This window comes from Ciconia boyciana, chromosome 6, assembly GCF_034638445.1.
Source record: "Ciconia boyciana chromosome 6, ASM3463844v1, whole genome shotgun sequence".
Classification (NCBI taxonomy): Eukaryota; Metazoa; Chordata; class Aves; order Ciconiiformes; family Ciconiidae; genus Ciconia; species Ciconia boyciana.
In genome coordinates this window covers 54,609,850-54,627,521 of record NC_132939.1, presented here as the reverse complement: position 1 = coordinate 54,627,521, position 17,672 = coordinate 54,609,850, and the positions used below count along the sequence as shown (strand labels likewise).

Here is a 17,672-nt window from a genome sequence, read left to right as displayed (position 1 = left end):
ATCAAATTGACTTCACATGAAAGCCATGGAGCTGCCAGAAAAGCTAACCTGCCTAAAGAAAGGATTACCTATAAAATTTTTATTCTGTGCGTAAAACTTCACAGGCATGCTGTTGTACCTTTCTGAAAGGATTTAAAATAGTAAAACAGCCGTAACAGTTATGTTGCCCAGCTCCTGAATTGTACATCGAGAAAATTGACCTAGCATTACATTGTGTCTATCAAACGTAGAGCCTCCCAGCTCACAGTCACGGCTTGTCGGGTTTGATGGGGAGCTGGTTAAATGCAATGTCAGAGTAGGTTACCTGGGGCGGTGCAGAGAAGGCTGCTTGCCAGTCGGCTGGCAGCCCTGTGGTATCTATCAGATCCAGCAAAATACTGGAAAGTAATGCATGATGTAGACTTCCAGTGATTAAGTCGTGGGTTCTGCTTTTCCATGTTAATGCTTCATAACTATGAATGAGAAACCAGCCACCCTTCCCAAGCACTGCCAGCTCTTCACAACCTCCTGCTCCTTGCACACAAGTTACGATACACAGACCGCACACAGCGATAGCTGAAAGCCCCCCAGTTCCCAGCTGCAGGATTTAGGCACCACAGCAGCTCACCAGACTGGACAAGTCTCATCCTCACGTGGCCTTCTCTTATCTGACCCAAGGCATTTCCAGTGGTGGCCCCTGGCTGCCCAGCAGCAAGCACTGGGGGGCTGATGCCAAGGGTGGATTCAGGCTCTCTGCCTGATCCCTTTGCAGCTGGAGAGGCATCAGGGCACCTTCCCCTCCAATTGCTATTCTCACTGCCGTCCCTTGATGCTCAGCCTCCAGCTGAAATTGTGCTCAGCAGGGAGAGGCAGAAGTGAATGGAGTAATTCAGAGTTATAAATCAACAGACAAATGCAGAGCCCTTCCTTTCAAATTTGCATCAAGCCAAACAAACGGCGTGCCAGCTTTAAGCCAACTGTAATGCTGTTGCCTCTGCCTGATTTTCGTCGGACTGCTAAGATGGAGACCCACATTGTTGACTAGACGGCCCTTGTGCAATCAAGATTCAGATCTGACGGAAAGAGTATAGACTTTGGCCCTGCTGAAGAGTCACATTAAGATGCAACAAGAAAAACTGTGGATGAAACTCTCGCAGAGCGGTGTGCAGCTGGGGGAACAGCACGGGAACCTTTGCTGCAGAGCTCTTTTCCAGAACACGCGAGCAAAGACTAAACAGCCCTGGGCTCTGGTAATCTTCATCCAGCTTGAAAGGAGGTCGTGCAGGCCAGAGTTCAGAGAGATCTTCGGGCCCAGAACATTCGTCAGTCCTAGAGCACATCGAGTCCTGTCATAGCATGAAAAACAGAGCCAGAAAACCGACTGTGTGTTTGTAGGGCCTTTGACCCTGCCGCGGCTCTAATGAGATGTCACAGAAATGTTACGTATAAGATAAGGCACGTATGTAGATAGTAACTGACATGCTGCAAAAGCCTGTTGTTTGTGTGGTCGTGTGCGTAGCTCCGACAGCAGCTTTCTCAACAGGCAGCAGGAAAGCACTCTGAGGTGCCCAGCGTAGACGTTAACCTCGCTTTCAGGACACCGAGTTACATAATTCAGCGGTACGACGCACCACGGCCGGTGTGGGGTTTTAACCGTTGCTTCATCCAAAGTGCGCCGTGTTGTTGAAAATTTCACAGTTCAGCACACAGAAAATTGATTCTTTTACTAGGTCAGGCCTGGTAACAGGCATTGATTTAAGCAGCTTATCGCAACAGATGACGAAACGCTGTTCCTAAACAGCAGCTCTGTATGATCAGACAGAGGATGGATTCTGCTCCTGGTGACACATCCCCAGGGACACAGCCAGGCTGGGAACGTGGCAGAGCAGGAAGATCGTCCTCTGCTATTTAGTAGCATTTTCAGGGAACATCAAATGTTGTTTACTTCCTAATCTTTCTACAGAATACAAAGAATTGCTGCTCTGGGCTATTTCAGAGAGATAATGTGAATGACTCACTTGAGTTGTATATTGACCTCAGGCACCATGAAGATATATTTTACAGTGCTTTTAAAAAAATTTAATGCAGATATCTGTACTTCTGAAGATGCCTAGAGTGCACTTAGAGATTTTCACGAGGTGTTAAACCGTGCACATCTGGTCAAGCCCCATGCTATTTGTTATTATTAGTCAACACATCCCTAATGATCGGTCATACCCTCTTCCAGGCTGTATTCTCTACGCTAAAGCAGCTTCTCAATTCATATTTACAGTCTTCATTTGCCTACATATAACAGCTCTATAAGAACCATATTGGTTATAACTGGTGACAGATGCATACTAAACCTTATGTTCAGGTATAGAAGTAGGGTCTGTGACCAGCTTTTATCTCTAAACCCTGAGCTGAAACCAAATCTAAATTCCCACAAAGTCTTAAAGTGTTTAGTTATGGACCTGGATTCAGCAGGTCTGTTTTTGGCTTAATAACTACCCACCACTATATTCGCTTTTTTGTGTGTGTGTTTTGCCGGTCTGAATACTAGATGCTTTGAGGCAGAGATTTTGCTAGGCAGGGAAAGCGCTTGTGCCACGTTGCCTACATTCATTATCCACTGAGTGAGATGCCCGATCATGGCTTCTACTTTCTAGAAGTGACTTTTAAAGACAAAGTTTCTCAGGCTCTGCTCTTCCCTGCAAATCATCTGTATTCATCCTTTAAGTTTCCACAATCCCCATTATAGCCATCTGAGTTCACCCACCTCACACCCAAGGGCCTCATATTCCCTCCCTCTTGTTGCCTTTCAGTTGTCTTTCAGATTCACCAGGTCACAGAAGATCAAAATACAGGAATCTCTCTCTCCTACATGTCCCACTTTCAGGGGCCCAATAGCACTTTCCATTTCAGGGTGGCCCCAGACCCCACAATAAGTGAACCTGGGCCCTATTTATGTGGTTACCCAGCAAAGTTATCATCTGTATTGCAAACACAAGCATGAAGACATAGCCCAGGAACGGAAGGAGTCAGTCCCACTGAAAACACAGTCCACAGCTCCTTTTTGCCTGAAGGCCAAAGTTACAACTGCCTACCATGCAGTCAGATTTGATCTGCAGCCCTGTGGGGGAATGACGGACAGGTTCAATGAACAAAGGGCCTGAGGTGATGTGACAGGAAGGGATCACAAAATCAACAAAACGGGGCTCAACTGGGATCACCATCAGCATTTTGCACGTGAGCAAGGAAGTGCCTACAGGTCACCATTATGGAGAAATCCCCAAAACCCTTTCCGGGAAATCAACGTGCTGGGGGGCCTCTCCGACGTGCTCATACATTAATGCACACAGTATGGGGAATAAGAATGAGTGAGTTAGATATCTGTGCGCAGCTGCAGGGCTACAGTCTCATTGGGATCACAGAGACGTGGTGGGATGGTTTCCATGACTGTTGCAATGGAGGGATACAGGCTCGTTAGCAAGGACAGGCTGGGAAGACAAGGAGGGGGGTTGTCCTTTCCATGAGAGAGCAGCTGGAGTACATGGAGCTCTGCCTGGGGATAGATGAGGAGCCAACTGAGAGCTTATGGGTAAGGATTAAAGAGAAGACAGGTAAGGGTGACATTGTAGTGCATGTCTGCTATAGGCCATTTGACCAGGAAGAACAAGTGGATGAGGCCCTCTACAGACAGATAGGAGCATCCTCACATTTGCAGGACCTGGTCCTCATGGAGGACTTCAGCGGCCCCGATATCTACTGGAGGGACAACACAGCAGGGCATAAGCAATCCAGGAGGTTCCTGGAGAACATCACTGACAACTTCCTCATCCAAGTGATAGAGAAGCCAATGAGGACTGGTGCTCTGCTGGACCTCGTACTGACCAACAACAAGGGGCTTGTTGGGGATATGAAGGTCAAAGGCAGCCTTGGCTGCAGTTACCATGAGATGGTGGAGTTCAGGATCCTGAGGGGAAGGAGCAGGGTAAAAAGCAAGCTCACAACCCTAGACTTCAGGAGAGCAGACTTTGGTATCTTCAAAGATCTGCTCAGAAGAGTCCCATGGGTAAGGACCTGGAGGAAAGAAGGACCCAAGAAAGCTGGTTAATATTCAAGCATAACCTCCTCCAAGCTCAAGAGCAGTCCATCCCAATGAGCTGGAAGTCAGGCAAAAAAGCCAGGAGACCTGTGTGGATGAGCAAGGAGCTCCTGGCCAAAGTCAAACACAAAAAGGAAGCATACAGAGGATGGAAGCAAGGATGAGCATCCTGGAAGGAATACAGAGACATTGTCCAATCATCCAGGAATGAGGTTAGGAAAGCTAAAGCCCAGCAGGCTTTGAACCTGGCAAGGGATGTCAAAGACAACAAGAAGGGCTTCTCTAAGTGCATAGGTGACAAGAGGAAGACTGGGGAAAATGTGGGGCCATTGCTGAATAAGATGGGGGACCTGGTTACACAGGACATGGAAAAGGCTGAAGTACTGAATGCCTTCTTTGCCTCAGTCTTTACTAGCAAGACCAGCCTTCAGGAATCTGTCTCAACATCAGGAAACTCTTTTTTACTTTGAGGGTGACTGAGCACTGCACAGGTTGCCCAGAGAGGTTGTGGAGTCTTTGTCCTTGGAGATATTCAAAAGCCATTTGGACATGTTCCTGGGCAGCTGGCTCTAGGTGGCCCTGCTTGAGCAGGGGGGCTGGACCAGATGACCTCCAGAGGTCCCTTCCAACCTCAGCCTTTCTGTGATTATGTAATGACTATTAGTGGAGTAGTAAGTAACAAGGGAGTGGAAAAAGGAAGGGATGGGAACATGTATAATCATTTGTGTATCACTTTGTTCTTTCTTCCCCATAGTCAGTCAAAAGCTGAAATGAAATGAAATGAATGAAAATTTTGGAAGAAGCCCTCCCTTACCAATGGATGCAGGTCTGTGCAATCTCAATTCAGCATGACAAAAATCAATGCCTGAAACACTAAGAAATTAGCTTAATCTTCACATCAAGACAGAAATCTTTTCCAGAAACTCAAAAACTCTGCTTAGTCAGATGCAAGTCACTCAACTCAAGCAAATATAAGCAAAACTAGTTACAATTAAACAGCTTATGATGAATCTTAGATTTTCTTTTGGATAGACTGGTTCAGTTTAAGCTTAGACTATATCAATGTGACAATCTGGGAAGGAAGGAAAGCCAAATCAGTTCTTCTCCACTGAAAACACAGAGAGGGGCATCTTTTAAGCAAGCTAGCACATGCTTTTTTGTCTTTTGTTTGGTTGGTTGGTTTGTTTTTTTGGCTTTTGGGGTGTTTTTTTAAAGCATAATGGTACTTTAATGGCACATCTGCAAACATTTCCACTTTTTCTTTGGTAAATGCACTGAGGAAAGATTGACCCTCCACAACAACTGAAATGTAGTCAGGCAGTTCTTTACAGGTATGCCTTTCCACTTCCACGCAATCAAGGAGGAAAAATGTCGATTCTGAGAGTGGTAATAAAGACTAGGAATTTAATAGCATTCTAATACACAACTTAAATGTGTGTTTGTTATTCTTCTAATCAGTGCATTACAGGAATAAATACAGAAAATACAATTGTGATTGCACAGATTTAAGTATTAATTACAAGAGGCTGTAAATCATGGTGCTCTCAAGATTTTACGTAAAATCCACTGAATTAATTAATTGAGTCTCCTTAGATTCCAATGGGCTTTGGCTGAGTCCCTTAATGATATTAAAATCCATCTGTTATTAAACATCATGTTTAATACAATAGTATGCAAATGCTGTGATTTTTAAATATCATTATGCAGAAGTTCAGATCCACTCATGCTCCTCTTGAAGTCTGCAACATAATTTCTGTAGACATCAATAAGAATAGGTCTGGGATATCCATTTTTAATTGCACTGTATACAAGTATTGACAGAAGAATACAATACAGTAGTCACAAAATTAAAGAGGCTTCTATGAAACCTACAAAGAAGAGCAGCACAGAATCAATGAAGTAAAAGCAATGTTTCGAAAAATAGTAAATCAGACTTGGCAGTTTTGGAAAACAGTACTGAAGAAAAAGACAAATGAATTGGCACAGTTTAACAACCTAATTTCTAAGTGCACTTTATAATAACTCTCCTTACAAGCTGCTGTTTTCCCAGAAGATGATGACAAAAAGCCTCATTAGAACATCACTGTTTTATAGTGACAGGTTTTATTGCATTGCCAGCTGTGAATCTAAAAAAAAAAAAAGACAACCTGCCCCAAAAAAACTCCTATAAAGGTTCCTAAAAACCCTGTTCTTTTATCATCAAAAAATAGCAACATAGTACTTCCATATGTTTGTGAATACCCACAATTCTATTTTTAAAAAAAATAGAAGTTAAAGAAAAGTGACTTTTGTCTTAGCTTCAAAAATAATGTAAAGAAACATTTAAGAACAAGATATTTCAATGATCAGAGAGATATGTACAATGTGATAGATTTGAGTCCAATCCTGCAAATACATGATCATGAATGCAGACTTGAGAACCTGTTGAGCCTGAGTAAGTGTAATTAAAGACTGGCAGGATCAGGCTCTTAGCTTCACTCATTATAAGCTTTTCCACAATCTGTCCTAGGCTAAAAAGTATAGATAAAGTATATACTCTGTATACTGATTTATACAAAAGGTCTTTTACAGCTCTAACCCTGTTATTGCTAGGCTAAAAATGAACATTTGGAACAAATTACATGAATCATAAAGGATAAAATTGAGATGCAGCTTCTGACGACTGAATTTCCACTTGAGCCATTTTAAACTGGGTACACTGTAGCCATTTGCGGAGCACAGATGAGCTATTGTTCATTTGTCCTGACCCCTGTAACATCCTTAGGCTGTGGTGGTTGACATTGCTCTGGATGGCTTGGAGGCGTAGCTGGAGTCCAGCAGATAAATGCTGTTGAAATAATGCAAAACATTCAGTTTCTTTCCTTTCACACAAACATTAATACAGCACTGTGAAAGGTACTGGTTGTTGGCCAGGGAAAGTTCCTCCACTGCCCCAATGTCACATTTCTTTCTTCCACATCCTGCATGGTAGTGTTGCCATGAAAGGCAATGTGCTTACAGAAACAACTCCATACTGAGACCAACTCCAACTTATTCTCATCACCAAAATTCTCTTGACTGGCAAACCACACTGATCCACCTTGCTCTCTCATACAAACAGGGCCAGCTGGCACGGTTTTACCCAAGCAAGCAGGCCCACAATATCTACTATAGAACCAAAATCCATCTCCCGGGTCAAGAGTCCCAATCCTGATTTGTCAGGGGACTCTCAAGCCTAAGACATCAAGAAAACCACCACTCAGGGAACAACCAATCTCAGTAAACAGGAAAGAAAGGCCCTGCCAGAAAACCTGGTTAGAGGAAAGTGTTTCTTTCAGAAGGGAAAGCGAGAGCAGTACTGATTACAGGACAAGTATCTTAGCTGATGATGCTCTGTGTATGCTCACACCTGATACCTTCAGTGCTGAGCCATCCAGTGCATCTGGATACGCTACAGTGATCTATTTTCAGAGAGTTTGGAGACCACGTCTAGTGATCTTATTTCCAGAATTTACAGAAATGTATAACACTAAGAATAAAAGGATAAGGTACTAGAAACAACTTACCTTTAGATTTGACTGTATCATTGGCAACCACATTGGTATGAGCTGTAAGAAGAGAGGTATATTTTGTTATTATACAAGTGACTGTAAACATGCTCCAGTTACTGGGAGACAGAGAATGGTATATCTAACGCATTTAGCTGTCCAAATGGACATAGCCTGAACCACAAATCTGAAAATTTGTTTATTTTTAAATTATGCATATGTTTTGGGGCAGGTAACTCTCAGAGGTAAAGAAGCCAGCTTCCCTTGTTCGTAGCTTGATGAATCATCACCAGTAGCAATTACTGATATCCTGTTTAAGGCAACAATGAGAGTACAGAATAAAATCTTGTTAAAGGAAATCACTTCTTATTTTCCTTGTGAGGGTGTTTCTGTATGTGCAGGTGAGCAATACTGGAATAAATACAGTAAACGTTCTGCATGGTGAGGTATACATCAAGAACTGAAAAAACATGCAGCAGAAGTTCCTAATAATAGGCCAGATATTTAAATGGTAACCAGCATTTTATAAGCCACTAGCCACATCAGTGCCTCACTGCAGAATGTGACCTGTAGGCCTGGGAGCACAGGTAAAAACTCTAACTATCCAGAACGACAAGGCAAGGAGCTCTGCGAATCTGTCACCCATGATGGGATTGATATGTATTTCAGTCTCCTGCTCTTCAGAGAACTTTTATTTCTGAGTAAGTACAACATGACAAGCTTATGGAAGACAGAGAGGCATTTCTAGCAAAAGTATTCATGTTCTCCAATATTAATTTAACTACTGAGGTTATTGTTCTAAAATGTTCCTCCAAATGGCATTAAAATTTGCAATTTGCCAATTATGCTACCGGGAGCTGCAAGTTAAACCTAATCACTATTGACAACATCAGATAAAGTGCTGTTTCCCTTGTGCAAGGAACGATAATTGTTTCAATTTCAGTGCTCTTTTGCTGGAGAATCATATGCAGCTCTGTCAGGACTGATTACTTAATCTATCACATGAAGAACCATATTCAAACCTCAACATTTGCAGATAGATGAATGCCAAAACAGCTGGAATGCGGCCAGATGCAGAAGATGTGCGAGTTCTGTACATCCTTCCGTGGGCTCTCACACTAATGAAGTACTTAATAAGATCCAGTGACCACAAGTCCTGATGTGTTTTTTGGAGAGGAGGAAACAGGTAAGCATACTGAGAAGACATGCTCCATGCCCCGCTGCCATCAACAAAATGTCACTGAAAATTTCATCCAGCATTAGTGAAGTTCCTATGGAGCTAGCCAGTGGTGATAGGACTGGTGTCAGAAGTATGTCAAGCAAGGAGGGAAGCTAGGCAGAAAACTCAGGGTACCCCTCTGCATCTGAACCAATTCACTGGACATCTTTTACAGTCAGCTGAGAGAATCAAGCACTTCTCACATCCAGCTCATCTTATCCAAAGCAGGTATCTAAAATAGATCAAGATGAATCATGTCCAAAAATACCTGTTTATCTCCACTGACTATAAAGGGCACTCACGGAAACTAGCTCATATTGATATCTACGCTGTAGAGGTCTAAGGTTAGATACAGATCATTGTCCTCCAGCATCACTTCTGTCTTCCAGGGTCTGAACACATTTAGGGAAATGAAACATTCTGCTGCAGGCACAAGCAAGTAAACCCTCCACTCCTACAGCTACCAGTTAGATAAATGAGACAACATTTTTATTGAAGCACTTGAGTTTTATTACCTAATCCCCAGCCAGCCTCTTCTTCACAAAGGAAGAATACATAAAGCTAGTTAGAAAGAACAGCTGGAAGAACAGACTGCTGTCAGACACTGTCAATTTTTTTGAGTTTATATTTTCAACAGAATTATGTTGACTCTGGTGCAAGTTTTGATGGAAACCAGGCTGGAGAACAGGTTGGTCACTGTGCTTTTCTGGCTCCCTAACTCTGCTGCCTGCTCAGTTCTCCAGAATTCTACCCAGCAACTGCTGGAGCTGCCTAAAACCCCTGGGTCTCTGGAAAAGATGTTGTGGTTTGCTGAGCTGCTCCTTTCACTACTGTAGGCTCCCAAATTCCTCAGACATACATCTGATGATCAGACAGAGAGCTGTGATCAGCAAGGAGCTGGTCTCCATCATCAATGGCTGTCCTGGGATGGCTAGTTTCCCAGTTCCTTTGACATAGAAAAACAGGAGGAAAGCTGAATGCTTTCATTTCAGCCCTCCTAAAGCAGAATGCTTCCCCTCAGAGGATAATATAATGAATTAAATATATATGTGGTTATGTGTGCATCTGTGTAAATGTGTATATATATATCTATAAATATATCTCTCTCTATATATATATATGTATCTCTCACACCAACTTTGAAAGAAAAATAAATACGTAACAGTTGAAATGTTTTGACAGGAAAGAAACTTTCTTTTCCTCATCAGATTGGTAAAGATAGTCTAACATCAGATCCAAAAAATATCCTCTGAGAATACAGGGAATGGCTCAAAGACTACAGGAAGCAATCAAGACATGTCTCAATGCTATCAGTGTGAGTTTAATAGCAAAGGCCAACACAGTACCAGGAGGAGGAAACCTCACAGCACCAACACAAGGAAGAGGTGAAGGAATGCTTATCTCAGGCATAAAGAAAGCTCTTCTTTCAGTGAAGGAGAGCTGAATAGTTTACATCTTCACTTTCTCTCTTGTTTTAGGACATATTTTCCCCTCACTTGTCATCTAGAAAATGGCCACCTAAGATAGCTATCCCACAAACCGCCTGGCATCATGTGACATGCACCACCTTCTCATTGTGGTGAATTAAAAATATGTGTGTGTTGAATCATGCAATGACTTCATTAACAAATTAAGTTTTTGCAGCACCTGATTCCTTAGGTAGGATAAAAGACGCTTCAGTAAATATAATTATATGAATGATAAATGGTCAGGACTTATCAGTGCTACTGTGCTCTGTTCCAAGAGGAAGTCATTGGGAATTATTACTTTTGTTGAATGAATCTTTGAAAGAGTGTTAAGAATATTCTGTTTAAAAAAATCTCTCTCACTACATTATGTCCTTTCCTTCAGTGAAAACTAAAGCTTGTCTGAAAGGCTTATATCTAAAATAAAAGAAAAATAAAAGCTTTAAAGCACAAGATAAAATTGTTTCATTATCAAAGGCAGGGCAATAAAAAGACTGTCTAGAATAAAACAAGCCACCAAAAAACTGCCCAGTCAACCAATATTCAAAGAATTGTCATCCTTGCAGACTTCTGAAGTAGAAGTAACAAAGTTCAGATCTTCTGCACAGCCACTGAAGAAGAGACAGTCACAAAGTTGATCTTTTTTTCAATTATAGAGATGCTACTCACTTACTGGTTCCTGTGTAAATAAGCTTTATAATTCTGCCTCTTTGAAGGACTTCAAACATACAGTAAGTCTTTCCCCAAATCATGACACTTACTCTTCAGATCTACAATAAATATTTTTACAATTAGTTAGTTTTGAAAAAAATTAGTAACCTGGGACTACGAATCCTATAATGGTATTATGTATGTATATTGTTCCTGCAGGATTTCACTTTAGGGCTAAGTAAAGGGGATTTGGTCACCCAGATTCTTCTCTTCCATCTCCTATCCACTGAACATGAAATAAAGCTTAGCACCTTAACTCTGAATTTCACAGGTTTGTGAGCTTGATTTTGTAGTAACAACACTGTCCTTTTAACCTGATTTAGTATATTATTGATATATACTCTCAAATATAACCCCCTGAAAGCGTTCATTTGAATTGAGACAGGAATTTGGCCCTAAAGGCCTTTCTTTTCACAGCTTTAAAGCCATTATTCAACCTTGTCAAATTCTGGACAACCTGGACTGGCTGAAAGAGAAGCCCATATGTCTTCCAGGGACAGGCATGATCACTTTAACATCCCATAGTGACAGAGTTTCTGTAGTGAATGAAGTCATTACTGACTATAAATCTGTATTTTCACAATGAGTGTGAATAATTTCATGCCAGTTGACGTCAAGACCTTCAATTTTAGCTACTTTATTTCTAATTCCTGCTTGACCATAAAAGATTGGAGCAAAACAACAGTCAGAAGTTTCCTTTATGGCAACAGAAGAACTATATAAACCAACATATTTCAGTTAGGTTCAGAGTGTGTTTAACTACTTGATTTGTTGACATTTTATGTGAAAACTCCCTTCAGAACAATGCAATGGGAAAACATGTAAAAAAGGCTAGCAAAATTGATTTATGCTTGTTAGGCTACCCCAACCCTTTGGGAATCTGTTCTGAAAATGCTGTTGTGGCCCACAGGAGACTGATCACTGATTTCCAAAAAAAGAATTTTGCGTGAATGGAGCATGCAGGATTTGATTCTCTAACCAAAGAATACCCTGTTACACATCCTAGGGGAAAAAGATTCGCTATCAAATAATATTTGACTAAAAGTCAGACACATAGGCATATAATAACAAGAAAACCATTGTGGCATGAAGTTTTTGTTATCAACCTAAAAGAATGTGAGGATCAGAACAGTGAGGTGATCTGCAAAGGACCTATGATGATTAAAAGTTAAAGAATGGCTGAAAATTCAGACAGTACCTAGAGGTTCTCAAAGTCAGTGACACCACTTGAGTCTATTAGAGGAATAAGACCATTGTAACAATGGAAGGAGGAAGTAGATCAGAAGTTCATTTACAAAAAATCAGGAGAACTTGGATTTGAGATTATGGTCTGGTCTTACTTCTTACCAGAGATTTTACTTTTTGTTATGCTCTACTAGGTTTTATTTCTGCATTAGCATTCAATGTCAGCTTCTTCCACTTTCTTTTTTTGAGTGGGAGGGGAAGCAGAGGACAGTATGTCTAGAAATCACAACAGACAGGCAACATCATTAACAGAATATTCATGGTGTGGTATGCCTACCTTTACAAAAATAGTAGAGTTGCATTCCTGTAAAGCCTCCATTAAACTAATCACATGCAGGCACACCATTTCCACCATCTTGAAAAAAAAAAAATCAAGCATAAAAACAAATTAGTGTCCAGCATAACAGTGTTGTAAGCTAAGCCAACAGTCTCTAAAAAGAATCTTCCTTGTATTTGCTTGGCGGTTATACTGAATCGCTAGATGTGCATTTATTAACCACTGACATATAAGATTAAATATTACATGAGCACATAAGGCACATTTTTCTTTATTTAGTTTTCCCCTGATGAGGCAACACCTATCTGTTATATATTTCAAAGTGCTTGATGTATTTTAATTCGTATCACACATCAAAACAAGTTGCCTTCAGCTTTGTTCTTTTCAGACATCATAAATCCTTTTACATGCCTTTGCTGTGTAGTTCTCATCAATCAGTGTGTCAGAAATAGATATTTTTATTTACTGAATCTTTGAAAATTAACATACCCACAAAAAACATCTTTTTTTTCCCCCATCAAAAGACAATTTATTGTTCTGAACTGGCAGCTAGTCCATAATTCTTCCATTTTGTACCATGAATTATGACAGATGCAAATATCAGTTATTTGGTAGTAGACAGCATTTTATGTTTTATATTGTGTAAATTCATAGGTACAAGACAAATACCCTGAGCCAACAGTGAGCATTTACAGTGCCTGTCTGAACTATGTGTAAATTCCCCTTGATAGTAATAAACTTAGCTTTTATGTAGTGCTTTTCATCTTCAAAGCGCTTTACAAACACTAACTAATTAACATCACAACACCCCTGTGAGACAGGCAAGTATTATTAACTACATTTCACAGAGCAATAGCTGAGGCAGAGAGTTTAATAACTTGCACTAAAGCCACATAATGAGATACTTTCAGAATAAGGACTGGAACTTGGGACTTCCAGGTCATATTCTTGTCCTAAGGCTTGAGAAGAAGCCTTTGTGTCTAACTAAACAACTAGCTAGTTAGAAGCGTTGTGCACATTTCCCGTTCATTCAAATGGAGCGTCATGAACTACTGTTCCCAACAGCGGCTTGTCAACCACAGAGACCTCACTAGATGTCAGAGGCTAAAATATCATTTAAAGACAGCTTTAGGTGGTCCTTGCCTGATATAGACAAGACATAAGGGAATAGTAACTGGTTCAAAGACATTCAAGTGCAGCCCATGCAATTACAATTGACAGGGCAAAGGTCCATACCTGCCTGGGGTGGAAGATGTTTCACATGGGGAAAAGGGAATAACATAAAATAATTTCCATACAGATAGCAGGTCTCCATTTAAAAAAGAAAAAAAAAACCAACAACCAAAGAAAGAATGAAAATCCCAAACCTTATGAGCACCTGGCTTACTTAGAGGACTGGGCCACATATAAAGAGTCTTTCTCACTCAAAGCTATTATCAGGTTCTCCAGAGCCAAAGCTACTAGTTACCATCTCAGTTAAAGTTAAAAAGTTTTGACAAGTCATAACAGACTTGTCATGACTTTCTGGGAGATGGGAAACACAATATGTCTTGCTCATCAGAAACAAGCCCTCAACCCTAAGCCTGCAGGCACAGAGAATCATTAGTCAATGGGAAGCAAAGGTAGCACCTATGAGAAGGCTGCTGGAACCCCTCTGGGTTCTTATTGTACAAAGCTGCTCCAACAGCAGCGAGTAGTTGAGATAAATAAATGCTTAAAAGTTATTTCCAAAAAATGGTCTGGACGATTTCTGGACAGAGTGAACATTTCCCTTTCAAACCCTATCTCTAGAGATACCTCCTTCAAGTCATTCATTACTCAAAAATGTTTCCAGAGATATTTATGTAGCTTATTTTTGACGAGAAACCAATGGGTTATGAGTAGTCAAGTGTCAGCATTTGTGTATTTTTTCACCATCACGTGGTAAAAAATATTCAAATGGATATTCACAGAATTATCCTAAAACACTTAGTTGCTCTTGTAAGGCAGAGTCAGATGAAACAATAGGACCACTGTGCAGAGCAGGAAGATATATAAAATGAGACCTGATGCAGGGAGCCCTTAATCCAACAAACAGTAACTCTAGCTCTTGATTCCGTTTCAGGCAGATCCTGGCTAGACCCTGTTTCAGGCCCACTGCGAGGTTAAACCACTACTAATTAGCTTTCCCTTTGATTTCTCAAAAGCATCACAGTTGCTTTATGACGTTATTCATAGTTCAATGTATTCCACTGAAATTTCTCAAAAGCATCAAAGTTGCTTTATGACGTTATTCATAGTCCGATGTATTCCACTGAAACATTGAAACAAAGCCAAGCCCTCCAAGTTCAACCTGTACTAAATCTACACAGCACCTTACTCACCACTTTGTTATGTGCCATTAGCTGTAGGATGCTAGGTGTCACTCGGCTCCAGAACTCCAGGGCTGTAAGGATTGCTGTAAAGCTAAACTCGTTCTGATTCTGGACTGTCGGAGCTACTGCTGTTTGTTCACAATACACTGTCCAGAGCTGAGCAAATATAAATGCATGGAAGAGGGAACACATGTGCAGAACAGATGTCTGTAGAAACAGAAAACAGAGGAAAATATTTATTTAAATAAGTGTATTGGGATACAGTGCACAGGCTTTCATCAAAGCACTCTTCTGTCATGCATCCCACTGTGCAGTCTTGCCCCTCACTTTCCCAAGTTTCTCTCCCATTAGGAACTAGTAAGTCAAGTACACTTGATAACATCTTCTCCATGTTCAAGAACTGGTTTTATATTTACAAACTAAAAACTGCATTTGCAAAAACACACTCCCATGCAATCTTAGTGTAGGGCATTAAGGTCAGTCCCTTTAAAGTGAAGGTTAGTTTTGCAGAACAGCTACTCAGGACTAGTTCTGAGACTTTCTTGATGGAAAACTCCACTACAATCTGTGGAAGGCCTGGAGGCTCTGGCATGTATGACTGTGTTTCAAAGATGCTGCTGGACTAAGTAATTCAGATTCTGATTACCTGAAAGGAAGGCTATCATACAAAATACATCATCTTACATCTGTTCTGTTAATCTGTCATCCATTTCTACCTTGCTGGGACAGAACTGCCCAGTCAAGGAAAGTAAGTTTTGAAAACCTAACAGAGAATTCATTTTGCATACTCAAGCGTGGCTCTTTGCTAATACGTGTTATATCACAGTGTCTGAGCCTCCAGTAGTGCTGGACATCAACTACTTCACTACAAGAAAGATGCTTCTGGTCAGAGATGTTTTCTCAGTCTGCAAGTGCAACAGTGATTCATGCTCTCTGGCAGTATGACTGCACCAAACATTGCAATGGTTGCTTGGTAACTGGAAAGAGGTATTTGAAAGAGCAAAAAAAGGCCAAAGAAATGAATGGGAAGCACCAGCGTCTTGGCCAGGTGAGGGGAAAGAAAGGTGGATTTTACGTACAAGATAAACGTGTGATCATTCTGCTTCTGTTGCTAATAAAAACCTGGTTGGTGTCAAAGACGGCTGCTATATCTGTGTTAAACTACTATCACAAATGGCTTATGATTTGCAATAACTCTTCTTGTCCAGAGCACCTTGAGAAAAAAAAGTGCTTGAACCATCACTGTTTGTAAATAACTTTTGATCATAACATTATTTATAGGTTATCCACTTTACTATATAACTAGAATAAATAACTTGCTAGAAATTTGCTACAGAGATGGTTGTTGCTAAAGCTTTGATTTGGAATTCAGTTTTTCCTTCCTCACTCCTGTACTGAGATATTTTGAAATAGTTGAATCTCAAACTTAATTGTAGCGATTTCATCACCAGTTTTCTATGCATGCAGAAGCAGCTATGCAAGAAAAACTACAGAGATTTCTTTCCCTAGATCACAGGTGTTAATAAGGTTTTACCCCTCCTTTTTTCTTACAAAGAAATAAACGTTTGCAATAATAAGGCCAATATATAACACATCTCCACTTAAAACACGGAATTGCTTACCTTTGATTGCTCTGGAAACCCAATCAGAATAACAATAAGGTGGTCAGCAATTTGTGAACCCGCATCCAGTGGAATAGGCATGCAAGATGATGGAGAATTTGGACAAACAACATTGTGTGTCAGAGACCCCAGAAGTAGCCAGGACAGCAAACGAATGTGTGAGACACATTCTATGAACTCTTTGGGCCTGTTAAGAAAGAGTGGATTTTACAGTGATGCTAAGTTTTCTGGTTTTCCCCAAAATACAGAGTCTCCCTATGCACACTAGCCAGATGCAGTCTCAGTGTGCTGGAGGCACAGATCATTGGTACAGCTTATGGGAAGATTAGAACCACACAGAACTTAGCGGACTTGACATACCATTAACAAGTCCAACAGAACATATTTGGTGGGTCTAAGAAACAGTCTCTATAAAGGGCTAAAACATTCGCAGATTCACTGGTTCCATACACAGTGATTTTTCACACAGAAATCATCAGATGGGAAGGGCTGCCCAAGAGGAAATGCTCCTCTCAGCTCTCCTGGACAGCACACGGCTGACAGGGCAATGGCAGGAAATTCATTCTACAGAGAGCGCTGAGGCAGGTGCCATGCCTTACTTCCACTGTGTTCCACTTCTCCATCGGTAAAGTGGAGTTAATTTCTCTTTTCCTTAGCCTTTCCTTGGACATTTGGACTGCATGCTTTTGAGGGCAGGGACTATACTTTTTTGTGACACTTAAGTATTCACCCACCATGTAGTGCAATGTCTAATTGTAAAGCAATGCACTTATATAACCTAAAAGGAATAACACTTTTCTGGTGCATCTTGTCTGTCCCCTTGCTGATACCAAGTTCAGATTATATACTCATCTGAATTCATAGGCCCAGGAAAAAAATAATTGTTTTTCGATCAACAAAGCACTACTTACTAGGCCATTCTCACTACTGTTTTTCATTTCTAATTTGATGTCATTTTCAAGGTCTCATACAACCAAAGAGGCATTCCATTAATTTTTTGTTTTTAATAGACTCTGATATGATGCTCTTCCTCAAGTACCTAGGAGCTTAAAGGAATTCACTACCTTCAACTCAGGATACATAATCCTTTTTTTTCATGTAAGAAACTAAAGCGCAAGGAGATAACAACTCCATATTTCCAAAACTAGATATGCTCTACATGAACGTACATGCAGATGTATGTAC

At 40.8% G+C, this 17,672-nt stretch overlaps 1 protein-coding gene across 5 annotated transcripts in view; it reads right to left on the bottom strand.

Moving 5' to 3' along the window:
- Positions 1-5,842: 5,842 nt before the first annotated feature.
- Positions 5,843-17,672, bottom strand: part of UNC79 (unc-79 homolog, NALCN channel complex subunit) — a 122,278-nt gene continuing 110,448 nt past the window's right edge. For all 5 annotated transcript variants that reach the window (XM_072865331.1, XM_072865332.1, XM_072865333.1 and 2 more), the window contains 5 exons: positions 16,488-16,674; positions 14,875-15,072; positions 12,512-12,589; positions 7,612-7,653; positions 5,843-6,893 (listed from right to left, as the gene is read on the bottom strand). In XM_072865331.1, coding sequence (XP_072721432.1) covers positions 6,693-6,893; positions 7,612-7,653; positions 12,512-12,589; positions 14,875-15,072; positions 16,488-16,674 — 706 coding nt within the window. In that variant the 3' untranslated portion in view covers positions 5,843-6,692. The remainder of the gene's footprint in view (positions 6,894-7,611; positions 7,654-12,511; positions 12,590-14,874; positions 15,073-16,487; positions 16,675-17,672) is intronic.